Consider the following 27,846-nt stretch of genomic DNA (forward strand, 5'->3'; position numbering starts at 1 on the left):
CCATTTCTATACATATCTATTGAACCTTGGAAATGCTGCTTTCACATTTTCTGTGGTGCATCCAAGACCCTTGTAAAAGTTCTTGATGCTGTTCAGAAGAGGGCAATTTGTCTAACTGATGATTTTGTTCCTCTCAGACCTGTTCCAACCACTGTCTCATAGGTGAATGGTTAGGTTCTGCATTGTGCCACTTCTACAGTTATTTCCATGTTTCTGTTCATCAGAATTGGCATCCATTGTACCCTCTTCACCACTACCACAATTTCTGCTAAACTATAATGACATGAGCAACAGCTGCCCAACATCCTTTTATAATTGAATTGTTGACCCAATCAACCTGCTGCTCCTATTTATCTTTCATTCCATTTCTTCCCTATGAAGTATTCCCCAAAGGCTCCAACAGTTTCTCCAAATGGCCCTTTTCATAATACACATCCAAAAGGATGTGTGCTTTGCACTGTGGAATAGTAAGGCAATTTTTTAATGAGAAGTCACTAGCCTCTATATACAAGTAGCCTAGCCATGAAGTATTAAACAAGAAGTAATTTCTTGGCATCTTTAATTTAATTTATAATCAAGGGTGGGGGGGGGGGATTTTTAAAAACTAACTTGAATCCAGAGTATTTTAATAATAAGGTATGACACCTTTATACTACTTATATCAGGTAACCAGAAAAGTTTGTGTGGTGTACACTTCACGAATATAGAGGATGCTGCATCGCTAGATAATACTCCGCAGTTTTTGGAAACCAACACAGAATTCCAAACGGTCAAAAAGAAAAGGAAAATCTCCTCTACTGCAGATACACCCAAAACACCCAAGATAAAATCAGATAATGAACATAAAGAAAGGCTATCCCCAGTCATCCTAAGGGCCAAGGAGCACTGGACATCCGTTGCATCCATGCTAAAATCTTCAGATATCACCTTCATGAAAGCCACAAACACAGAAGAAGGGATACGCATACACCCTAAAACGTCATCAGACTACAGAAAAATAACCAACCTTCTAGACAACAACAGCCTGCCATACCACACTTTTGCACTCAACAGTGAGAAAAATTTAAAAAGTAGTATTAAGGGGAGTTACTGAAACATTACAAATAGAAGACTTCACTGCAGACCTCCAATTTAAGGGATTTAGCCCAATTAAAGTCAGCCTAATGCAGAGAGCTGATAAAACACCCTATCCCCCTAATTCTGGTGGAAATAAGCAAAGACCAAAAACATATATACAATCTCCAAACCATCTGTGATCTAGTCATAAAAGTTGAGGCATTGAAACATAAATCAAGTACAACCCAGTGTCATAGATGCAGGAAGATTGGGCATGCACAACGATGCTGTAAGGCTGAATTTCGTTGCGTGAAATGTGGTGGCAAACGCATCAAATGAATGCCATAAACCCCGCACACTTCCAGCAAAGTGTGCAAACTGCAGAGGACCACACCCTGCAAACTATAGGGGCTGTATAGTATTTCCCCAAAACCAAAAGATACAACTCAAAACCAGTAAACCTCTTCAAGAACGCATGTCCTCCCATCAAACCATAGTCTCCACAACGGATGGAAGATCGTATGCTGAAGTTACAAGATCAGCCTTCCAAAAAAGACCCAAAACCAAATCAGTCACAGCAAACCAACAAACCTATCCTACCGAACATAACAAGCCACTTAGGTGAAATGCTTGCTGAACTCCGACAAATCAACCCAACTCAGGAAGCCAAGGATATCATCTTAAGGCACACACAATTACTCTTTATGGAAATTCTTAATGGATAAGTCTAAAAGAAAACCGAAATCGTTACAAATTGTTTCATGAAATGCAAATGGTTTATCTATCAAATTACAGGAGCTGCAGGAGTTTGCAACAGAAATCCAAGCAGACATCATCCTCATAAATGAAACACATCTTCATCCAAGTGACAAAATCAGAATCAATGATTATAGCACTTACCATACAGACAGATACTTTGCTAGAGGTGGAGGCACTGCCATCTTTGTGAAAAGAAACATTAAATATTATTCAATTGCCGAACCCCAAACAGAACACATGGAAACTAACACAAGGAATAGAAATACATCCATATGTATTTCTAACACAAGGAATAGAAATACATATGGAAAACACAAGCAGCATTATGATATATGCAGCCTACAACCCCCAAATAAAAAACTCCTTGAATCTGACTTAGATGTGATACTAAATACAGGCAGAGCAGTGATTATAGCCGGAGATTTTAATGCCAAACATTCAGTCTGGAACAGCAGAAACTCAAATATTAACGGAAGAATACTCAACTCTTACACCACTTCAAGAAATATAACAGTAATAGGACCCACTGAACCCACACATTATGGAGCAATCGGATGTCCTGATATACTAGATATAGCTATATTAAAAAACATAGCGCACAGCTATCAGATACAAGCAATCGACGACTTAAGTTCTGATCATAACCCCATCATATTACAACTAGGCACCATACTAGATTTAACGGAAAACACCACCACATTTATAAATTGGAAACAACTTCCCTTGGCCTTCCAGGAAAACCTTGGTCCAATACCGCGCAGTGAAAACTCTTGAAAAACAACTACTGACAGCTATAACACAGGTAACAAATATAACCAAATGTGCACCATCAAATAAACTCCCAGAGGATATAAAATGTCTTATCCAAGAGAAAAACAGATTAAGAAGACAATATCAGAGAACAATGGACCCAGCGGATAAACAAGCAGTCAATAGAGCAGCAAACTAGGTTTGATATGCCCTAAAGGACCACCATAACCAACTCTGGAATAACAGAATTCACCAATTAAACACAGAGGATCAATCAATATGGAAAATGATGAAATCACTCCGTTCAAAGCTTTTTACATTTCCTCCAATCCAAGGTGAATGTAATGTTGTCTACAACAACGAGGAAAAAGCTGAAGCATTTGCTGACAGTTTAGAAAAACAATGCAGCCCCAATTATATCAATACAGAAATAAATTTCATAAGTAAAATTCACGCCCAAGTGCATAAAATAACTCAAAATGCCTCACTCCAATCCAATAACAAATCCGTGTCACCAACAGAAATATATGAGATTTTAAGAAAATTAAATAACAAAAAGGCTCCGGGTCCAGATGGAATAACAAACAAGGTACTCGAGTTACTTCCCCACAAAGGGGTTATGCATCTGGTAGCTATCATTAGTGCCATCCTCTGGCTAAATTATTTCCCAGAGCGATGGAAAATTGCCAACGTTTTCCTAATTCCCAAGCCTGGAAAAAATGCACAGTTTCCTGAAAATTACAGACCAATCAGCCTTCTTTCATGCATAGGTAAAATAGCCGAACGTGCTATTCTCACATGGGTTCAAGAGGCAACAGATATCAACCATGTCATTCAAGATGAACAATTCGGCTTTAGGAAATATCACTCCACAATGCTACAAATTTATAGTTATCGAACATATAACCCAAGGGTATGAATGGCACCAACACTCTGGTGCAGTTTTCCTGGACATCACTCAGGCATTTGATAGAGCGTGGCATTACGGACTCATTTTTAAACTACACGAAGTTGGTATTCCATTACCACTAGTTCTACTTATCAAATCATATCTAAATAACAGAAAATTTTAAATAAAACTCAATGGTATCAGATCCACAGAGAGGAGAATCGTGGCCGGAGTCCCTCAAGGCTCTCTGCTATCTCCCCTACTCTTCTCCATATACATGGCAGATCTCCCCAAACTGTCCCCAGCTATCACCGCTCTATATGCCGATGACACAATCATTATAGCCAGATCCCTCCGTCCTCACCTGGCCACAATCAAGCTGCAGAGAGCAGTCCATGAATTGGAGGATTGGTACACCAACTGGCGTATCGCAATTAATCCAAACAAAAGCTCTGCAGTACTTTTCACCAGACATAAAGCAGAACCGAATACAAGCATAGAAATGTTTGGTAAAATCATCCCTTGGTGCAATTCTACCGAATATCTGGGAGTTCATCTTGATAGACGTCTAAACTTCAAGTCATATATGATAGTGTTGCCACTAAGGCAAGTCAGACCATAGCACAGCTATATCCACTTTTGAATAGGAAAACAGCTTCCTAAGCATAAGCAACAAAATCCTCCTTTTCAAATTGGTAATCAGACCGCAACTAACTTGCGCCTCTCCAACCTGGGGTCACACGACTAAAAGCAACATCAACAGACTTCAGATAATACAGAATAAATGCCTAAGAATGGTCGTCAGAAACATCCAGTTACATCAAGAAGCCAATCTTCCAGATATTAAGACCTACATGACAGTCATTGCGGAGAAATTCTTCACAATCATGGATAATCACCCAAATCAGCTAGTTCGACAGGCAGCGGACTACAAGCCCTCAGATCGTTTCAAACATAAAAAACTGAAATCCTCCATCGCAAGAGAAAGCTGATACAGCCTCAATGCTCACAATGAGCAGGTAAATTACCCAGAATAATCTCATTGCCCACAATCTAAAATCCAGATGAAGGGATAAAGAGTCAAGGACTCAGTACGTCAACCAATTAAGTTCATAATAAAAATTAGGTATTTGGTGAGTTTTCATGTGATTAGGAGGTGAATGATCGAGGATATTTAAAGTCGACTACTACTATAATGCAAGTATGATGTGAAACTCTGGTTTTTGTAATGTAGCTGCTAGATTAACTAGCAGAGATGCGATTATAGTTTTTAAATTATATACAAGAACAGCAAGTTAACATCACAGGTAAGTGGACTGTAATTGGGTGATTCGATAGGCCTAACCGCCGTTGGAATCGCCATTGTTGATTAATTACTAAAAGCAACTGAATCGTAGGCCCATTGCCCCACATTGTTGAGGGTTTTTTTTTGTAGCCCTTACATAACTCCAGGAGATTCCCAATTGGTATGGAAGGTATCAAGGAACAGATTAAGACTCTAAACAAGGAGGAGTCAGAAGTTTTAAAACTTACCATGGCAAAGTTTGAGACTGACTGGCTGGGTTATTTAAACCTGTATGCCCAAACAAATGATCCAGAAGTAGAGGATGAAGAAACCCAAGGGGAATTCATCTGTTCCACCATCTAAAAACCCCCATCATAACAACTCACACGAAGAGCACTCCAACAAGTGGAGAAGAACAGCAGACAATCTTATGGAGGATGACTCACCCACACAGGACGCGTCGAAAAACTCGGAGAAGGTCCCCGCAGCTATTCTTCATGACAAGGAGAAATGGATTTCTGTCATATCAGCCCTCGGGGAGCAAAACATCACATACTCCTGGGCAAAACACTCAGATGAGGGAGTCAAAATCCAGCCAGCCACCATCACTGACCACAGGCAGATGACAAGGCTACTGGACACCAAAAATCTTCCTTACCATACATTCGCTTTACCGAGTGAAAAGACCTTAAAGGTGGTAATGTTGGAGTCACAGAAGGAATCACTCCAGAAGAAATCTCAGCTGATTTAAGCAACCAGAGCCTGACCCCAATCAAAGTAAGTAGGATGCTCAAGTCTGATAAAAGGCCAATGCCTTTAGTACTTGTGGAGATTGATAATATATGAGCTGACTGCTGTCTGCGGCCTCAGAATTACTACGGAACCTCTAAGAAAGAGAGCGTCAGCAGGACAGTGCCACAGATGTCAGCAGTTTGGGCACACCCAAAAGCTATGCTGGGCCAACTTCAGGTGCTTAAAATGTGGTGAAGGCCACCAGACCATCATATGCACCAAGCCAAGATCTACGCCAGCTAAGTGTGCAAACTGCAGAGGTCCTCACCCTGCCAACTATAAAGGATGCAAAGCACACCCAAAGAGCCGTGGGTCTCCCAAAACTGCTCATCCATCACTCAGCAGTGATACCCTGGGCAACTGTGCAGATCACCATCCAGTTCAAATAACCTTCACCTTGACAGCTCAGAAAGGAAATCAACCTGAAACCAGGAACAAAACATATGCTGAGGCTGCACAATCCAAGAATACTTCCTCCAATGAATTTACAAACTCCAACCTTACATCACTTCTAACTGCCTCACTAGCTAACATGCTTCAGGAATTGAGCAAAACAAATCCTACACCATCCTCCACGAAGAAATTCCTTCAAGGTACTCATTCCATTCTGACAGCCCTCAATCAGGAACAATAGGAAATATAAACCTAACTCCCTTACCATAACTGCATGGGATGCAAATGCATTGAACTACAAGAGTTCACTCACAGATATACTCCTGATATAATTCTAGTAAATGAAACACATCTCAGACCAGCTAATAACCCTAAATAATGGAGCTATGCAATGTACAAAACAGACAGACTCACTGCCAGTGGAGGAGGCACAGCAATATTCATTAAAAACTACATAAGCCACAATGTACTGACCAATCCACAAACCAAGAACCTAGAGATAACAGGCATTGAAGTCCATACAAACAATGCTGACAGTATCAAAATTTATGCAGTATACAATCCACCCAGCATTCCATTACTGTAAGGGTGGCCAACCTTTTATAGTTCATGCGTCAAGTTTTTCATTTTTTAGTTAAGATGCGCCATACAAACTTATACCACTTTTCAGCCCTTTTAAAATATGGTAATATGGATATATTAACAGTTATGCATAAAATGATTTATTATATATATGGTAATATAGACACTTTTAGCAGTTTTAAATAAAAGGATTTCATATAAAGACAAGATAAACATTAATTATTTTATTGAGACTTTTAAAATTGCTTTGCTTTTGCTAAGCTTGTAATGTTTGGAGTTAAATCAGTTCCAGAAAGCATCAAACAGTTTTTCAAATTTCAATCAGTCATTCGCGACCGTAGTTTGTTCTTAATTATTTTCATTGATGAAAATGCTTGTTCGCATCTGTATGTAGTTCCAAAATGACAGATATAACTCTGAGCAAATTTTCGCAGTTCTGAAAAATGTTCACATGGCAACGATAGCCAGAAATTAATTATATCAGAAGCATCTCGGAGTGATGGAAGTTCATTAAATTTCATTTTCAATAAAGAATTAGTTTTGAGATCAATAAGTTCCATTTGTATGTTACTAGGCATCGTAAAGATTTTTTGTTGAGCAAGTGAAAAGGGATTTATAAATGCAAGTATGCAGTCTTCTTCTTTGGCAAAATCGTTAAAACGACTGTTAAAGGACTTTTAGCGATATACTGAGAAACTCTTGCAATAATCTGAGTTTCTCAGTATATTCTGTAAAGTTGCCATTATCTTCAACATATTCACTATGTTCTTTTAAATGTGGAAATTGACTTAAATGCCCGTTTTCTAACTGGGAGATGAACAGTTTTAATTTCGTTTTGAATTCATTGATGTCATTTACTATGCTAGGAAACAATTTGTTCTTGCCCTGCAGTTTCAAATTTAGATCATTGAGGTGGCTGGTAACATCAACTAAAAATGCTAAATCAAATAGCCATTTCTCATCACACAACAGGGCTTTTTCCTCATGCAGCTCATCCTTCTCTTCCAGAAAATTACGAACACTTTCTTTCAGCTTCAAAAATCTACTGAGAACTTGTCCTTTTAAGCCAGCGCACCTCACAATGAAGGATGTGATCACTATATTCCATATCTAGCAGTTCACAATATTCTCTGAATTCTCTTCTGTTTAACCCTCTTGCTCTAATTTTATTCACACACTTTACAACTGGTAACATAACATGCTTCAAATTTAGAGTTTTTCCACACAGAGATTCTTCATGTATAATATGGTGATACTTTAGTAGAGAACGACCTAAAAACCTTTCAAGTAAAGTTACAGTCCCAGAAATTCTACCTACCATTGACAGTGCTCCATCAGTGCAAACACTGATGAGCTTACTAGAATCTAGTCGTTGATTTTCTAGACATGACTTTACTTTGTCAAATATGTCTGACCCTCTGGTTTTTCCATGAAGTGACTCAAGACTGATAAGTTCTTCAAAGATGTTAAAATTACCATCAATTCCTCTTATAAAAATTCTTAATTGGGCTACATCACATATGTCAGCAGATTCGTCCAAGGCTAAAGAAAAGAAAGAACAAGCATGAACAAGCAATTGCTCTACAACATGGGAAAGTTCTTCGATGCATCTTGTAATTGTTTGCTTGGACAGAGCAATTTGGTTTACTTTTCTTTCAACATTCTTATCACCAAGACATTTTTGCAAATTTTTTTGACAGGGCTTAACAACTTCCTCTCCATCAGAGAAAGGCTTGTGTTTTTTAGCCAACACAAAGGCAATTTCATAAGACGCCTCCAGCATTGCCACACTTTCACAACTTCGTTTCACAAATATATTTTGTCTCTTTTTTATTTCTTCCTTTTTCTTAACCACATATTCTTTCCATAACTCAGACCAAGGAACTAACTTCAGTTTTTTTCTAATTCAGAAATTACCAGTAATGTGCCACTTTTGGCACATGCACCATAGGTTGGCCACCCCTGCATTACTGGTATCTGACTTGAACTCCATTCTCAGCTCCACAGATTCCATCATCATGGCTGGAGATTTCAATTACAAGCATACAGCTTGGTATAGCTCCACAATCAATGACAAAGGCCACACCCTAAACCATTACTCAATGCAAAATTCTATTGTTATAGCCGGATCCACAGAGCCCACTCATCACAGTCCAAATGGAAGATCAGATGTACTGGACATCGCAGTCCTTAGAAACATCAAATACTAATATCAACTGGAAACGCTAAACAAATTATCATCTGATCACAACCCTATTCTGCTCAAGCTTGGTACACAAGAACAATTCTCTCCTCCACACCCATTTATATCATGGGAAAAGCTCTCCAAAAACTCTCTCAAACCACATTGGCCCAACACCCATCATTCATAACAAAGAGCTGTCAACAACCTCACTTACCAAATTAAAAAAACACTAGCTTCAGTCACACAAACCACAGTTTTTTATTCCAGTGGTCGGATCCCTGAGGAAATTATGGACCTGATCAGGCTGAAAAACAGAGCCAGAAAGAGGTACCATAACACAAAAGCCCCACAAGATAAAACAACTTTGAATAATTTAAATAGACAAATCCAGGAAGCTGTATAAAAACATCGAATTCAAAATTGGGAAACCAAACTGAACAATCTGAACCCAGAGGATAACTCCATCTGGAAATTCTTGAGAACCCTTTGCACTAAAAGGCAACTCATACCCCCAATTCAGACCAAGAAAGGAGCAGCTCACACTGACCAAGAAAAAGCAGAAGCTTTGGTTGACAATTTGGAAACTCAGTGTAACCCCTCTTATGAGAATTTAAACATCAGTCTAATCTACAAGATTCACTGTAGAGTCAGGCAGGTTATAACAGAACAAAAGGAGAAGGCAGAACCCATCACACTCATCTCTCCAGCAGAAGTTATAAATATCATAACCCATTTGAATAACAACAAGGCTCCAGGTTCAGACGGAATTACCAGAAAAGACATCGTGCACGTAGTCAATATTATCAATGCAATAATCAGATTCAAATATTTTTCCCTTAGCATGGAAAACGGCTGACATCACACCAATCAAAAAGATTGGAAAAAACCCTCAGCTCCCAAAAGCTACAGACCTATCAGCCTACTGTCCAGCCTAGGTAAGGTTGCAGAAAAAGTCATCCTTATAAGGCTTCAATCAGCAACAGATAAACTAGGTATTATCCCTAATGAGCAGTTCGGATTCAGAAAAAACCATAGCACCACACATCAGATACACTGACTGGTTGAATTTATCATCACAGGCTTCAACCGGAACCTCCACACTGCTGCGGTCTTTATAGACTCTGCGAAGGCTTTTGACAAGGTGTGGTCTTCTCTACAAACTCATCAAATTTAACATGCTGCCAAGTAATCTAATAAAAATCATAGATAGTTACCTTAAAGACTGATTCATGCAAGTAAAAATAAATGAAACCATCTCAACCAGATGCAAGATCCTGGCAGGTGTGTTGCAGGGTTCTCTTCAGGCTCCCCTGCTGTTTTCTATCTACATAGCTGATATTCCACAAAATCCAAGTTCAACAATCACAGTATTATATGCAGATGATACTGCTTTATTAACAAGATCTCTCAGTCCCAAACTAGCTATCAAAAGACTCCAAAACAGTATTCACATATTGGAGAAATGGCTGATGGACTGGAGGATCCAAACAAACCCACTGAAGAGTTCAGCCATCCTGTTCACCAAAAAGAAGATTCAGATCAAGGAAGACATACACCTGCTAGGTGTCAAGATCCCATGGCAGAATGAAGTCAAATACCTCGGTGTCATACTTGACAAAAAACTCCAATTCACCAATCATATAAAACACATAAGCTCAAAGACATCCAAAGCAATCGCCCAGCTCTACTCCATGATCAACAGAAGAAGTAAACTGGATATCTGGAACAAACTACTCATATACAAGATGATAACATGCCCAGTCATCACTTACGCATCTCCTACATGGAGCCACACCTCGAATACAAATATTCAAAAACTGCAGAGATACAGAACAAATGCCTGAGAATGATTCTTGGATGCTCCATGGTTTATCAGAAACTCCCCAATTCACCGAGAAGCCAACACTCCCTATATCGCATCCCTCCTCCATGATCTAGCAGCAAAGTTCTTCACCAAGACAGTCATCCAAACCCACTGATCAAGCAAGCTTCAGACTACAATGAAACAGAATTCTACAAATACAAAAGATCCAAGTCAATTCTATGCTCAGCTGAACACAGCTAATCTCACTGCCCTTCTTGGGCAAGCTTAACGCTCAATAACTCTCCACTCAAAGAACTCCCCCTCAGACAAAGGGGAATATGAAAAGCATTTATGCTTCACCCATCAAGTCAGCAACGTTTTGGGTTCTACATAATAAAAATTAAACAACTGCAGAAATTTTCATAAAATGTTTTATTTGTTAAAATAAGCACCTTCACAATCTACAACTCTTTCCTTATGAGATACAAGTTGTAAATTCTGCTTTTATAAAATGTTTTGTCTTTAGAAGTAATAAACCTAGCAACCTCTGCTTCAATCTCTGATTTATTGCAGAACTGTCTATTTTGCATGTGATTGTCTAGCACCAAAAAAAAAGGTGATAATCACTTGGAGAAATGTCAGGAGAATATTTCCACCAATACATCCACTCAGGACTTTCTGACCATTCTTTGTACACTCGCCACAAAGTACGCTGGAAGAAAGCCACTTTACTACACTGCAGCAAGTATAAATATGAGAGATTATTCCTGGAAGCCTCGGCTCTAAAAAACTCCCCAAACCTCAACAAATTGGGATGCATGAGACTGCCCCAAATACGGGAAACTTGCATTCTTAGAACATCAGCCCAATAGCCAAGACTACTATCCAATTTAACCCATTAGATGGCATCTTTAGGACTCTAGAACGGACTTCAGTTGTCTTCAGCCATATTTGTTTAGTGTTAGTGCCTGCATGCACATATCATTATTTTTATGTTAATTCCCTGAAGATGGTAATTTAACATGACTGAAATATAGGAAGTATTAATTAAAGTTTTTAATTAATATTATAGTAAAATTTTCTCTAAAAAATCTGACAGTTATTTATGTTTTGAAATAAAAATTCTGTTTATAATTTATATTAATAATATTAATATTATATTTTTTTCTTTAGAATACTTTTTTATGTTTATTAAATTATGTTTTATTGTGTCAATAAAATTTCGATTTATTAATATTTGACTGTCTTTCAATATAATGTTTTTCAAAAAACATTATATTAAAACGTTATAAAAAATTACTGGTAAACCAACATTTATGAAAAAGTTTACTGACTTACTGGTAAGTGTGTCACTTCTACAAATATTTATATGATCATTGTTCAGCAGAACTATCATCCATTATGCCTCCCATTTTTGTCAGATCTACAGGAACTCGAAGTACATACTCACTGAACCTGCTACTCCCAGTCATCTTTCATTCCATCCACCTCAATTCTGTTGAACAGTCTCCTCTGTGAGGCATTTCCAAAAGACTACAACCCACAGCAGTTTACAAAGAGTATCAACAGATTACTCTGCTTCTGACCCTTACCCACAAACAGTATTTATTTGCTATAGGCTCATCTGCCTCTCCTGTGTGGAAGTAATATTAAAAATAAAAAAAAATTAAAAAGCATTAAAAAAAGTCTGTAAATTTGCAATCCCTAGTCCTCGTAACTGTACATAAATGTTCTCTTAATTGAGATCTGTGCTATCTTCTCTTACTTTACAGGATCATCTGAAAAAAAAAAGGACATATCGAAAGAAAAATAACAAATTGTTACAGCCTCCATTCTTCACTGAGCATCTTCCTCCCATCCAAACAAGTTGCTTATTCTTGTTTTTCATGTTTTGGCATCAGAGAATATAAGGACAACATTTGTTAAACTGGCATGGAAATCCAATATATCCAACCATAATATATACTCAGCAACTCACAGATTACAATGGAAGAATTTAAAACTTATATCTAAAAATTCAAATACAAATAAGATTTTTAAAATTTTTTGATATAATTTAAATAAGGATTGCTCATCCCTTTCCAGAGTTCAGTTGTCTTGTCCCGAGGAAATGAGAAAGTAAACTAATGTAAAAAATTGACAGAAGCCGTATCTTAAACATCAAGGAAGGACTACAGAGTTTAGGTCATACTGTTGCCTCTTTATTAACATTATTGTTAAATGAGCTAGCCTTATTAGATGAGTGGATAGTGTCTGTTCTCTAACCACCTGATAGTGGGTTAAAAAACTCCACTATGAGCATTGATGCTCGTGAATGTTCTTAGATAACAGATGAATGGGAAAATTGCCATCCTGCTGGAGTCAATTTTCCCATGAAATGGCTTGATCTCTAAGAGCAGGGTTGCCAGATTATCTAACCTTAGTCCATCCATGTTTCTATTGTACTTCGGGTTTACAACCTTTCATGGTGGGATTCATAATAATAATAATTCATTAATAATAATAATGACCTACCAATAGTCTCTAAAGGTATTAGAGATATTTCAGAAAAACATAAGAAAATATTAAATACTTTTTTAAAATCTGCTTGTTCCATTATTTTCACAATTAATACTAACATTAGTGAACATTGGCATATAAATTTCTTAGCCCATATGAGATCACACTTGTTTGTAGAATGTCTGTATGGAAAATGTTCTGTCCAGAGGTGGAGATTAGATTAGTTGTTAGATTAGATTCCTGCTAGTTATCATATGTATACAAACTTTTACTGTTTATTATGATATAATTCTAATTTTAATTTAAAAAAAAAAATTAAAAGTTAGCACTTTTCATTTTAGATGCTTAGAACATTAATGTTATGTTGTTTATAGAATATAAACATATTTTATTTATTTTAGATGAAGGATGGTTATATTGACTTGAAGAAAGAAAACTGTGAGCTGAAAAAGCAAAAACGTGCATTAGCAATACAGAATGCAACACTGAAACATAAAAACTTTCAGTTAAAGAAATATATTCTTGCTCTTTTTAAAACAGCAAAAGAAGAAGTCAGTAAAAAGGATAAAGTAATTCAAGATCTTAAAGAAAGGTATGTTTTGTTTATGCACAACATTTTAGTATTTAATAAATATCTGATCTTGTAAGTTAGTTTTTCATTTAATTCAACCAGAGTGAAAAAATTGTGAGTTTGCACTAAGCAAATGTTGCTACATACTCACTATAGAAACTTGTGAAAAGTTTGTTATAGCGAGTGTGCATTGTAGATCCTTTAAAATGGCATTGATATAGGATATACTTATAGCGAAGAAAACTTTTCACAACATATGTTCCCTGAGAGTTCACTATAGTCAGAATCATTCATAATGGTGTATGTATAATTAAAAGAAACACACGTATTAACCACAGTGAAAATTATTTAATTGTAAATATTTCATCTTAAGTATCTTAGGACATCATCAGTACAGTAGTTTAAAACAATAATAGGAATAACATACAGTTAGGGTGCATGATTACAATAGAATCTCATTAAACGTGCGTAACGTATTACAAAAAAAAAAAAAATAAAATAATTATTTAACATAATTTTGTATGACAATTTTCCATACTTTAGGAATAGTAAGAACGTCGTTGCAGTTTAAGTTTGGTCTGTGTAGTAGGGCTTCAAAACTTTCTCTGTATAAACGTTCATGTTTATATAAAGATCTATGTAAAAGTTTAGACTTTTCCCAGTGGATCCTATGGTTTGGATTTTCAATTCCGTGTTGAGAGGCATACCTCTCTCAGCACAGAATTGAAATCTGCCTCTCTGTTGAGAGACATACCTCTCAACATAGAGGCAGACTTTTCCCAATGGATCCAAACCATAGGATCCATTGGGAAAAGTTTAAACTTTTACATAGATCTTTATATAAACATGAACATTTATACAAAGAAAGTTCTGAAGCCCTACTACACAGACCAAACTTAAACCGCAACGACGTTCTTACTATTCCTAAAGTATAGGAAATTGTCGTACAAAATTGTGTTAAATAATTATTTAAAAAAAATTTTTTTTTATTTATTTTTTTTTTGTAACACATTACGCACGTTTAATGAGATTCTATTGTAATCATGCGCCCTAACTGTATGTTATTCCTATTATTGTTTTAAACTACTGTACTGATGATGTCCTAAGATACTTCATCATCATCATCATCAAATTCCTGCCATGTACCCTCAAGGGGTGTACAGGATATGACAGTACTACATGAAAAAATTACATCATTACTAACTTCCTATCTACAATTTTCCTCCAAATCAGTCTGTTACTTGTCAAGACTCCAACATTATCAGATCTTATATTTCTATCGTCTAAGGTCTAAGGCACTTTGTACCGTATCAATCCACCTATATCTTGGTCTTCCTCTGGGTCGTTTTCCTGCCAACCTGGCAGAGAACACTTGTTTTGCTAATCTTTCCTCTCCCATTCTATTTAAGTGACCATACCATCTGAGATTAGCTCTGCTAATGCATTCCTGGATGCTGACAATGTCAAGCTCTTTCCTAATATCCTCATTTTTAATATGATATTGCCATTGATGCCATCTGTTCATGCCTCTAATCTTTCTCAGGACTCTCATATGTGCGGTCTGTAGTCTTTGGTCAAGTGTTTTACTTCTGACCCAGCTCTCAGATCCATAAGTTAAAACTGGTTTGAACACAGTCTTGTATACAGCTAATTTAGTGTTCCGACTAATTTCTTTCTTATTCAATATGAATTTATTCAATTGACTTCCCACGATACCAGCTTTGCTGATTCTGTTGTCCATTTCTATATTTAGTTTACCATCTTCAGTAAAAATTGTGCCTAAGTAGCTGAAATGTTTTACTTGTTCCACAGGTTCTCCATTCACAACACAGTTGACATTTTCAATGATTCTGCCTATTTTCATTGTCTTTGTCTTTTTATTGCTGACCTTCATACCATATCTATTACAACAGCTATTCAATTTAGTCAGAGAATCTTGCAGACTTGTAGCAGATTTATTTAGAAGTATAACATCATCCGCATAAAGCAAAGAGCTGACATTAACATCTCCAATTTTGATATCAGGTTTAATACCACATTCCTTCATAATGTGATCCATATAGATAATGAATAACAGAGGGGATGTGCATCCTTGTCTCACACCAGATTTAACATTAAACCATCTTCCTGTACTTCCTTCAATTCTAACTGCTGACTTACAACTCAAATAAAGACTAAGTATTGCTTGATATAATGCCCCATTGACACCATATAACTGCAGCGTATTGAATAGCTTCTCTCTTGGCACCTTGTCATATGCCTTTTCCAAATCGACAAAACTTAAATACAGATCTTTGTTATATTCCCATGCTTTCTCGACTATTTGTCGTAAAGTGAAGATCTGATCCTGACAGCCTCTATTTGGCCTGAATCCAGCTTGTTCTTCACCAAGCTTTTCTTTCACAATTCTTCTCAACCGTTTCTCAAGTATACTTGCATAGATCTTGCCAGGAACACTCAGTAGGGAAATACCTCTGTAATTCTCACATTCAGTTTTATTTCCCTTTTTATATATGGGTACTATGAGAGCTCTACTCCAATCATCGGGAATTCGTCCCTCTGTCCAGGCTTTCTGAACTATGCAGTGCAGCCACTGTAAGACTCTTATACCACCATACTTCAGCATTTCTGGTCGAATATCATCTACTCCTGCTGCCTTTCCACATTTCAAGCCTTTGATGGCTTTTTCTACTTCAAGTATGGATATGTATTCCTGACTGCATGCCTGGTCAGTGTTTTTTATCACTGTGCTGTCATCACTGCTTGTTTCATTTAGCAGTTTTTCAAAGTAATTACTCCATACTTCAAGGATATCTTTTTCTCCTGTTTTCATTTCATCTTTATCATCTCTAATTCCTTTTACAGCACTCTTTCCTCCATTCCTAAGCTTCTTCAACAACCTCCAGAATATTTTGCCACCTTCTTGATATTTATTTTCTATATTCTTGCCAAAGTCCTCCCATGACTTTTGTTTAGCTAGTTTTACAAAGATACTTAGATACTTAGGATGAAATATTTACAATTAAATAATTTTCACTGTGGTTAATATGTGTGTTTCTTTTAATTATGATCGCACCACAGGTTTCATTATTTAAAAAAATAAAAATGAAAATAATGGTGTATACCCATTAGGTGGACTTTTTTTTGTCCGATAAATAGGCAAGATACAGTTATAAAAGAGAACGCAGTTGCCTTTTTTTCTTAATTTCACAATAGGCTGCTTGTGTGTGGAGGCAGATGACTTGACATCAAACTGCTCTGGTATCCATAGTGCTCTACACACTTCCTTTCAGATATGAATATTTGCCATACATTATGGGAAGGTTCACTACCCTGACCAGTTTCGATCTTTTGAGGTCTCATCAGTGGGAGCTAGATCCATAGACATACTGTGGAGTTAAATGAATTGTATAAGTCATTTTCCACTTAAAAGCAGGAAAATGACGGCCTTATTAAGTTAGTATCTAGAGCTTCTAAGGTAATTTGATGTATGAAGTGACTTCCTCCATATATGACCACTGTTGTTAAGTTACTACACATGTTTGCTCTTAAGCGAAGGGTAAGCATGATCAGGTAAAGTAAATTATGAGTAAAGCGAATAATTTCTTGTTAAGTATAATCTAAGTGTAGTTCTCATGCCCTTGCTTATACAATTTCAAGGGTGAGCCCTTGTTCTTTTATTCTTTTTGTTAGGTTTTGTAAAATTTCTTTTACATAATCTTATGAAACCCATTTAACAAGTAGCTTATATGTTTCTATCAATCTTCTCATAAGGAACCTTCTAGGCTCATTGTCACTTGTATCTGGATCCTTTTATGCACATTAGTCCAAATGGGGCCATATCAATGCCTTGTAAAAGGGATAATGACATCCTTATATATTCATGTTCATCTTCAACAACCACAATGAAGTGAGTTGTTATGATCACTTTTGCAGTATGTCCTCTGAACTTGTTCTCCCGTCATTTTGAAATCTCTAGCCTCATCAATTTCCTGCAGTCCAGTTCTCTGAATGTAGTACACAGCTTCTATTTTCATCTCAAATTATGCCATCCTTCCTTACTTGTTGTTTATCATTTCCATATATCTTGTTTTTCTAGATAGCTGGAATAGTTTTGAATGCTTTGATTAATGAGAATGGAATTAATATTTCTATTTTCCTGTCTACTTTCACAATCTTTTTATTGCAAGTTTTCATAAGGATGAAATAGTTCTTATTAACTAAATATTATCAGGATTGTAATTCAGTTGAACAAGGTGACAACCTATATTCTTACCTTTATTATATGATTTTATTTCTTACATAGCCACAAAGTCAAAATATATTACTTAACATTCTCTAATATCTTAATACTTGGCAGATTAAAATTTATATTGCACTTAATAGATAGAAGCAGATGTCTGTAGAATAATAAAAAGTATTTCATTATTATGGTGATATTTCACCTTTGTTACAGACACATCTTCTAGAGTACAATTAACTCTCTGTAGTCTGAACTGGATGTATTTTTAATATTTGCCAATGCAGTTGTTAGCTGTTTTCCTTGTCTTTCCAAATTGCTAACTTATATGTGCATGTGATTCTGTAGATGCTTGGATGATCTAAGTGGTGGAAAAGTTTTCAGGATCAGGAAATTAAAGGCAGCTAGTTTTAACTGAGAACTGAAAATGTGATTATACCTTTTTAAGACTAGCAAGACTCTCATAAGAATGTAAAAAAAAAAAAAGCTAGCAAATCTAAGAAAGTATAACCTTCATTCACTTTCACACCTCACTTAATGTTCAGCAATTATCACTGAAATGTATTGTTCACAAAGGGCACCAACAAAGAGTAGAAATACAGTTTTTTGTTTTGTTTTGTTTTCTGCTTTTTTATTTAAATTTTTATATTAATTCTATACACCCACTTCCCAAAGTGTGGTATGTATGTCTCCAGCCATAATCAAAAGGTTTTAAGGGGATGATACGAGGTCACTTTTTAAAAAAAAAAATGTTGATTAACTATTTTTTTTTTTTACTTTTATATTTTTTGTATGTATTATTATTATGATTATTATACAGGCACCTCCACGGAGTCCAAAAACTCATCTTGGGAGACACAATCTGTCATACTTCTCCTTGAACTTATTAACAGACAAACCACTCACAACTAACTCAGGCAACCTATTCCACTCATTCACAACTCTCCAAGCAAAAAACCTAGTCCTCACACCTCTAATAACCACACCTTTATTCAACTTCCAGGGATGACCCCTTGTTCTGGTTCTTCTAGTCAAGTGCTGAAACATTTCCCCTGCATCTATCCTATAAAACTCTTTAAGAAACTTAAATGTTTCTATCATATTCCCTCTTTTTCTCCTATCAACCAACTTTTGCAATCCACACACTTTCAATCTGTCCTCATAGGGAACATTCCACAGGAAATATTCTCAGAGATAACTGCAGAACCACAAGGTTTGAACTATTTGCATTAAAAGTTTGAATTCAGATAGTGCAAACCACACAGAACTTTGCTTCATGTTGGAATTATATGTATCTTAAATCTTAACAGTTCTTAGCAATTGTTTTGCCATATATGCACTTTAATTTTTCTGTGCTTGTGGGCCTAAAAAAGGGATTTTTGACATTGAACCCCATCTGTGGTTATAAATAACAAAGATTTCACCAAACTAACTTATTCCCAACAGAAAGTTTCATTCATCTCATTAAACTTTCTTTATTATCGAAAATCTAAATTTCATAATTTTAATTTCTACTGTAACTATATTGGATTCATAAGATGTATTTAATAATTAAAAAAAATTTACACACATTTGTACTTTCTTATCATGCAAACATTTAAAAAAATAAATATCCTTATAATTATTTGTGTTTGATTGAACTTTCAAATTCCTTTTTTTGAGGGGGGGGGGTTTGCCAGGGTTATTAAAATATTACAAGGAATACGTGGGTACTGTAAGTTCGCAAAACACTGCTACACACAATATTCATTACATAGTACATAAATAATATGAATGAGCAAAAATTAAGGAAAAAGGAGAAACTTATTTACATTGGATGGTGAAGACTGTAGATTGTAAAGATTTGGAACTGTTCCAAATTACAACACAGAAAGAATGAATAGAGGAAGAAAAAATTTTTTCTGCCTTTGTAATGTCTGCATGCTTACATGGCAGTTATTTTTCACTGGAATATGCTATTTTAACAAAGGCAGAGTGATTCTAAGTTACTTCTTTCATTCATTAATAGTGATCTTTGCTCACATAGCATTTAAATTTAATATCAGTACCTGCTAGTAAGGACTTGAATGTTCTTCTGTAATATCTCTGTAGTATACTTTGTATTGGTGATTTGGTTTGCAAATACCTGGATTCAAATTCTGTCTAGTATATGTAATGAACATTTGCAAGTGCTTGTCAACTGAAGGCATACAGAAATGATAAGATTTCTTTATCCTGGAACTTAGCAAAGGCCAGGGTACATTAATACACTATAGAAAGATAATTAATTTATCTATGTGTGTAATAAGGCAAGTTAATTGGCCAGTCACTGTTCCTAATATATCAAAGGAAGATGGGATATTATTCAGTTACTCACCTTAAGAAGTGATCAGGGCCATACACTTTTCCCAAAGTGGGTAGAGGCAAAGGTGCTAGAGTGCTCCGGAGCCCCTCCCTCATTGTTTGGGGCCCTTAAATTGGCCATAATTTTCCGGGGCTCCTAGCTAGAACCTTGTGCATCTGTGCATAAGTACAGCCCTGGAAGTGATAAAAGTTGTATGAAAGTTTTTCAAAGTACATAAATATGCACAGATGCACTAGGTTCTAGCTGAAATATTAATTCCTGCCATTCATGCTATGGCTTAATGAATGAAAGAAATAACTTAGAATCACTTTGCCTTTGTTAAAATAGTATATTCCAGTGAAAAATAAACTGCCATGTAACCATGCACATGCAGGCAGTACAAAGACAGGAAAAAAAAAATTCTTCATCTATTTCCTTTAGAAAACTATTGTGCATATTGGGCTTTACTCAAAAATTTGTGGTAACTTTGTTATACTGGTGAGTTTCTTATTACAGTGTTCGCTGTGAGAGTCAACTGTTATGCTGTAGTTAATCACAATTAATATTTCATGTAACCAAGGATGGAGACAATTTGGAAAATACAATAAAATTTTTAAAGAAAACAAACATCTGTCTAAAAAGAAAAGCATATGAACAATGCATCATACAAGTTATGACATATGGAGCAGAAACTTGGAGCATCACAAGAAGACTGGAAAATAAATTATGAGCTGCACAGAGAAACATGGAAGAGATCAGCTTTAAATATAAAAAGAATAGATAAAATAAATAAAAAACCCATCGATATCAGGAAAAAGACAGGATTAAAAGATATTAAAGAAATAAAAAAAAAATGGAGATGGGTAGAATACATCACAAGATAGGGAGACAACCACTGGACAAACATTTTTACAGAATGGCAAGTACTAGAAGGTTTAAGACTTGTTAGATCATCAACAAGGAGGAGAGATGAACTATAGACAAAAATTTGTACAGAATGGCATATACCAGAAGGTTTAAGACTTGTTAGATCATCAACAAGGTGGAGAGATGAACTACATCATTCAATGGGAAACAACTGGAGCTTCTGGGACAGAGACAGAGAAATGCGAAAAAATATGGAGGAGATCATTGTCCAGCAGTGGACAGATAAGGATTGATGATGATGATTATATTTTTTATTACAATTTCTTTTTCTCAATTTTCTTCCATATTGTTGCATTATTTGTCAAGAGAGTATAAAGCCATTTGCATAAAGTAAACAAACAACTGAAGAGATCTTCTCTGGAGACTAGATATATTTTTTTTCAAGCCTCTACCACAGACCTTCACAAATATCAGTGCCACAGTGAGATTAAAACCCACAGCCTGCTGGTATGTAGAGCAGCACTGTCCACCCATCAAACAAGGCCTTTTATTTATTCTATCCACAAAATGTCAAGAACCTATTGCACTATAGGTGGGCTATGTAAGGGTTGGATACCTCAATTCCCTTATTCGTACTTTTTCTCGATCCACTTTTATTCTCCATTAAACAAGGTGGTGGTTTCATATCTACCACCTAAAGATGCATCTATCTATATCCAATGGGATTTTTAGCCCATAATCTGTCAGTTGAAGAGCACTTGGACAACCAAACTGACAGATACTTTAAATAAGCAAATGCTTTAAATTTCTTTTATATATTTCTGTCAGTATTAATTGATCCTTATATTTTCACGTAATAGTGGGCCTGGTTAGTCAAGTGGATAAATCTGCTGTGCAACAGTCAGTCTGTGAGTTCAAATCTCATTGCAGTCATGGATGTTTATAAATATCTTTAGGTAAAAGATGAATTCTTCTCTTGCCTACTCTGAGACTACAACCATCTTTCTTATTGGAGGCTGAAGTGGCTTGAAAAACAAAAATAATTTGAAATGAAATTGCAATCATAAAGTATTATAAATCACATGGAGTCATAATGCTATTATGATGGAATTCACATTACAGAAGTTCTGTGGTGGTCATTATGGATTAATATAACAACAGTATAATTAAAATTCAAAATAAAATTATAAAATCAGATCTCTATTTAGAGATTGTCATTGTAAGGTGAATTAATGAATTATTATTTTTAACCTTGAAAACCATTTGTATGCTGTCTTTATGTAGGAATAGAGTTTTCCTCTCTTTTGAGGAAACTCCATTCTTCTCCTAACCAAACTAACTTTATGAGTCAATCTTCTCAATCAGCAGTCACTATTATTGTGCACAATCTCCTCACATACCATTCACTTTTATAAGCCATTCGTTGGCTTGAACAGTGGTGTGTATGGATGGTGGTAGTGAACAGTTAAAATAGGATAATGCACTGAAGTTTGCTGTGCTACATTAATTTGTCTAAGTAATGGTTAGCCTACTCACATATTTAAATTTTTTTTTGCCTCCTTCCTTTTATTATCCAGTGTGAAATCATCACCCTGCTTAATGAAGTAAAGTAATTATTATTATTATGTGACACCCCAAGGAGTCCAAAGACTCATTGAGGGAGGGCTCTATCTTCGTTTCCACCAATGACAGTGAACCACATCATTTACACTAATATCATCTATTACCCACCATGACCACCACCACTAGTATTTTCACAGACAATCACAAACATCCATGCCCATGGCAGGATTTGAACCCGCAGCCCTTTGGCAGGAGAGTGGATACGCTAACCACTCGGCCTACCAGGCTGGCAGTAAAGTTAAGTAAAGTATGAGGTTTATTCTGTAGAGCAGGGTTTCCTGAAACCCTGCTCTACAGAATAAAAAAAAAAAATACAGGATAAAAAACCACAGCTTTTTCTTGTGGTTGACATATTTTTAGAAAATTTGAGAATATTTATAATTGGAAAAAAATTATACCATTGTATAAATGGATGTCTGTTTGGTTATTTTAATAACAGGCTTAGAATTTTATTTTGTTTTTCAGGTTGGATGGACTTATTTTTAGACGTAATAGATTGCTAGCAGTCGAGAAAACTGCAACTAGAAAATCAGTAGACCATGCTGAAGAACAGTGCGAAGAGTCAATTCATGTTAATCAGATTTCTACTTCAAATTTAGAAAGGAATGCTATATATAACAAGCAACGGCAATTTCCCAATAAAATGCAAAAATTCACTGGAGTGGATGAAAAAGATGCTGTAGAAGATGCAGCAACACACAGAAAGCCAAAGGTAATAGTGGCAGAAGACAGTATAAGTACAGAAGATAATTCTTGTGGAAGTCAGAGTCTGGAAAGTTACTCTGCAGGACATCAGATTAGTAAACAAGAACAAGAGCTTTCTTCCATTTCTGGACCTAAAAAAGATGGAAATTCATTACCTAATTCTGCAAATGGTGTAAATAACAAACAAAAGCCTAAAGATAGAAAGCATGACTCAAACTTTGACTTTTTAAGGCTGAAAGGCTACCAAGGAAGAGTTAAAGTTACTAATGTAAATGGTACTATTGCAACAGTGAGACAGAAAAAAAGAATGCAAGAATTAGCTACCAAAAAGATATCATCTGATCATGAAGATAAACCAAAATTAGAAAATTTAGATGAAAATGGACCACAGAATAATACTAAAAATGAAGATAAATATGTAATTGAGAATAAAGAAAATGAAAATAAAGATCTATCACCTGTTACTTATGATAATTCTTATTTTGAAATTCCAAATAGCCCTGTTTTAGTAATCGAAGAAAATGATGATTCTGAAACAGAAGAGGAAGAAGAACATAATGACAGTACTGTTTTGCTAAACTCAAAAACATCAGAATATAGTACTAGTCTAAAATCCAAAGGTTTTGTATCTACAGATGAAAAACTTAATGGTGAAAATGTTGCAGTGCTTTCCAATACTAGAAAGATAGAAAATATTTTGGACACTCCTGAAACAGGTAAATGCACTTTGAAAGAAAGTTTGCCTGAAGAACACATACCAGGTGAAAAAAAAAGTAACTTACCTGAAACATTTCAATTATTTACAAATAAAAATCAGCACACAAATAACATGCTTGAAAAAGAACCAAACAAAAGTTTGCCTGGCAAAGAAACAGATTTTACATCATCTGACTTATTAAACATTTCTGTGCATGTTACTGATTCAGATAGATTTGTATACCAGAAGGCTATACCTGAATGGCATGCAAATACAGCTGAAGACAACATATTGAAAAAACGTGGATCATCAAATACCAATAAAGTTCTCCCAATACAATACAGCTCTCCAGATACGCACAAACACAAAAAGCGATCTAAAAAATATACAAATGAAAAAAGGAAAGATCACTCAAAAGCAAAAAAACATGACAAATCTTCACATAAAACATCTCATAGAAACAGGAAACACAAGCATTCAGGTGGAAAATCTCTAGAAAAAATTGAATCAGACAAGGACTGCAAGATATCTGAAAAGTGCAAAATGCAGTTTGCTTCAAATAAAGACAGTTCTTTTAAACAAGGCCAATCTGCTGATGAATGCTCTCAGTCACCTGTTGATGTACCTGAAGAATGTCTTGCTAGCTTTTCTGAACACCTTGTAAATAATGCACTGTCACTTTTGAACAGATTCGTTGAACATTGTGAAAATGTTAATTCTAATTTACACCAGGACACCTCAAATTCTGCATCAGGTGATGGGAGTGAAGTATCACGTCGTACCATAGAAAAAAAATGTAATAAACAAATGGACGGAAATGACCTAGAAGAAGGAGAAGTTGATAGCGATAATTCAGATGTTGAAAATAAACACAGCCATAACGAACCTACAGAAAAATTAGAAAAGGAAGATTTTGAAATGAACAAACGAAAACGGGACGATGAATGCCAATCCAAGTGTAAAAAAATTAAGCCAGATGATGTAATTTCACCTTCTGAAATGGATACAAATAAATCTGGCATTGAAGACAAGAATGGTGAAACAGGAAGAGATGTTGTTCCACTTTCTTGCAGCAGTTTAATTAACGTGTCAAAGCACAGCCTCCCACCTTTGTGTAACCGCTTATCATCATATCAGTTAAAGCATTAATTGCTGTGATGATATAATACATCTCTTTGATTGTTTTGTTTGTTGCTGTTACTAAATACCTAAGATGTTGTTGAAAAAATATATATATTATTAAGTGTATATGCTGTTACTTCTAATAACTGGAAACAGAAAGTTAATTTCTTTGTAGTTTCAAAAATGCATGTATATTGTATGTAAATACAGTATACAAGTTACCAGTCATTTCTTCTTAAGAAATGTGTCAAGTAGAAAATTGTTTATAATAAAAATTAAGTTATCATAATCTGTCTTGCACCATTTTTCCTAGTCATCATAAAATGGATATTGAAAACATTCTAATTATAACATTTATGAATAGTATTTTTTTTTTTTTTTTTTTTTTTTTTCAAAATGATAGCGTTTGAATGCCAGTGAAACATGTAATTCATTAAGTTATAACTAACCTAAAACAATTCTTTAACCTCAAAGGCGATTTTTTCTACCTCCTAAGTCATATTTCTTTTGAAAAGATCTTTAATGGGAGGTCCTTTGTTTTCTATGAGTGTTGTTTATTAAACTGATTGTAGACTACAGATAAAAACAATATTTCATATACAAAGGAAACTGAGAAAATTCCTTTTGTATTAATTTTGTTTAGTATATTAGTGTGATTTTCAGACTTGTTATCCATCTAAGTACTGAACACTAGTTATTTTGCTGTTATTTATTTGAACTCATATTTGTATAAATGACTTTATATTATTAAACGAAAATTAATTCAATAGCTGATGAACATTCTATATTGTATAAACTTTACATTCTTAATTTAAAACTGATTTTGTGTAGTTTTTTAATCACTGGTAAGTATATTAAAACAGTGAAACCATATATATGGGATCTTTAAATGCTTTCTAATTAGTCAGTGCTCTGACTTGCACTGTATGTAAAATAATATTAAACATGTTCTTGATAAGAACAGAAAAACATCCTGTGTCAGTTTATTTAATAAACTATTCTATCAGTAATGAACACACACACACACACACACACACACACACACACACACACACACACACACACACACACACACACACACAGTAAACCACATTTTTAATTATCTGGCACAGTTAATCTAGAAGAGCTCTTGAGGGGGAGTGCCCAAGCCTCTGGCTATTGAAACTTTTCCATCACTAAGTCATAGATGAGTTTCATTAGCTGTTGTAATATCACTACTTGGCTTATTGGAAGTTGAAATGGTCAAAAACTATGTTTACAATCTAGTGTAAACTAGATTGTAAACTAGATTGTAAACATAAATCCAGTTTGTTTTGTAATTTGAGAGGCATTCAACATTTCTTCTTTTTTGAGGGGAAGGCTTTAAAATGGTTATTCTATGTTGTATACTGGATTGAATCTGGTTGGCTTAGCGGTTAGCTTATCTCTCTCCAGCTAACAGGTATACTCCAGTTTCAATAAGCAAGGCAAATCCCACTGCCTTGCTTATTGGAACTGGAGTAGGTTGAAAATTCATGTTTGCTCTTTAAGAGCAAGGTTTCTAGATAATGTAAAAAATTTATTTTAAAAAAAACAGAAAAAAATTCTTAGCCTACTCTCAGTAGTATTGTACTCTATTTTTAACCTTCACGGATGGAAGTTGCATAATGGCACTGCTTTAGAATGCTTTCAGGTCAGCTAGCAAATAATCTTCCTGCCATTATTCTACCAAGTATGACTGCAGGGAATCCAAACAGTGATATCCAGAGGCACTGCTAAGGCAATGTTTGCAAAGGAGTTGTATTTCATACAACTCCTTTGCAAACATTGCCTTATGTATGGCTTAGTAAATAATTTATCCTTTACTAAGCCATATTTATTGTTGTATATTGCATGTCTCCTTAACTATATTTCAACTAATAACCAGGAAAAGATAAACCATTTAAAATCTTACACTTCACAAATATATCATCTTAGTTTCATGCAAAATGGTGTTCAATTCCATATTTTTTATTTTAGAAATTATGGACTTTAAAACCGTGTTATAAATAACTATTTTAATTTCATTACGTTTTGACCTTCATATTAAGGTCATCATCTGGAGTATATACAAATATACAAGGACAAGCTGAGTTCCATTTCACACAGTAAGCTACAGAAACAACGAGTTGATCACCGGTTATTCTACTGGCATGACCTCTAGTGAAAACAAAAAAATACAGATAAAATTACAAATTAATTAATTATTTAGAAATCACATCAAAGCTAAATTCTATTTAAGATAACATGAGAGAAACAGTCTTTCTTATAGATAGTTTTCTTACAGTAACAATGATGTCCTATTTTTAACATTACAATTGTTATATTAGATTTAGGATTCTGGATCATCTATAGTCCTGTTTATAGTTAACTCTTAGGGAGAAAGGTTCTGTGGGTAGAATATGTGCCTTCCATATGCTTGGGATTTTTAGACCATCATTATTGTTCAGATTGGGGTGGTTGATAAGAATCTCACAGGCATCCTTAAATTTGCGTTCATACCATGTTTTGGTGTGATGTAAACAACTGGTGCTTTTCCAGTCAATTCTATATAAAGTTCACTAGAGGTCATGCCAGTAGAATAACCGGTGATCAACTCGTTGTTTCACTGTGTGAAATGGAACTCAGCTTGTCCTTGTATATTTGTATATACTCCAGATGATGACCTTAATATGAAGGTCGAAAT

At 35.2% G+C, this 27,846-nt stretch overlaps 1 protein-coding gene across 2 annotated transcripts in view; it reads left to right on the plus strand.

The window, feature by feature from the left end:
• Window positions 1-26,113, plus strand: part of LOC150095999 (uncharacterized) — a 161,749-nt gene extending 135,636 nt beyond the window's left edge. For both annotated transcript variants that reach the window (XM_090409092.1, XM_090409093.1), the window contains exons 3-4: window positions 13,396-13,586; window positions 23,084-26,113. In XM_090409092.1, the coding sequence (XP_090265218.1) occupies window positions 13,396-13,586; window positions 23,084-25,169 (2,277 nt within the window). In that variant the 3' untranslated portion in view covers window positions 25,170-26,113. The remainder of the gene's footprint in view (window positions 1-13,395; window positions 13,587-23,083) is intronic.
• The last annotated feature ends 1,733 nt before the right edge of the window (window positions 26,114-27,846 follow it).

This window comes from Typopeltis vanoorti, chromosome 19 (assembly GCF_054136105.1).
Source record: "Typopeltis vanoorti isolate ZY-2024b chromosome 19, IOZ_Tvanoo_1.0, whole genome shotgun sequence".
NCBI classification, from domain to species: Eukaryota; Metazoa; Arthropoda; class Arachnida; order Uropygi; family Thelyphonidae; genus Typopeltis; species Typopeltis vanoorti.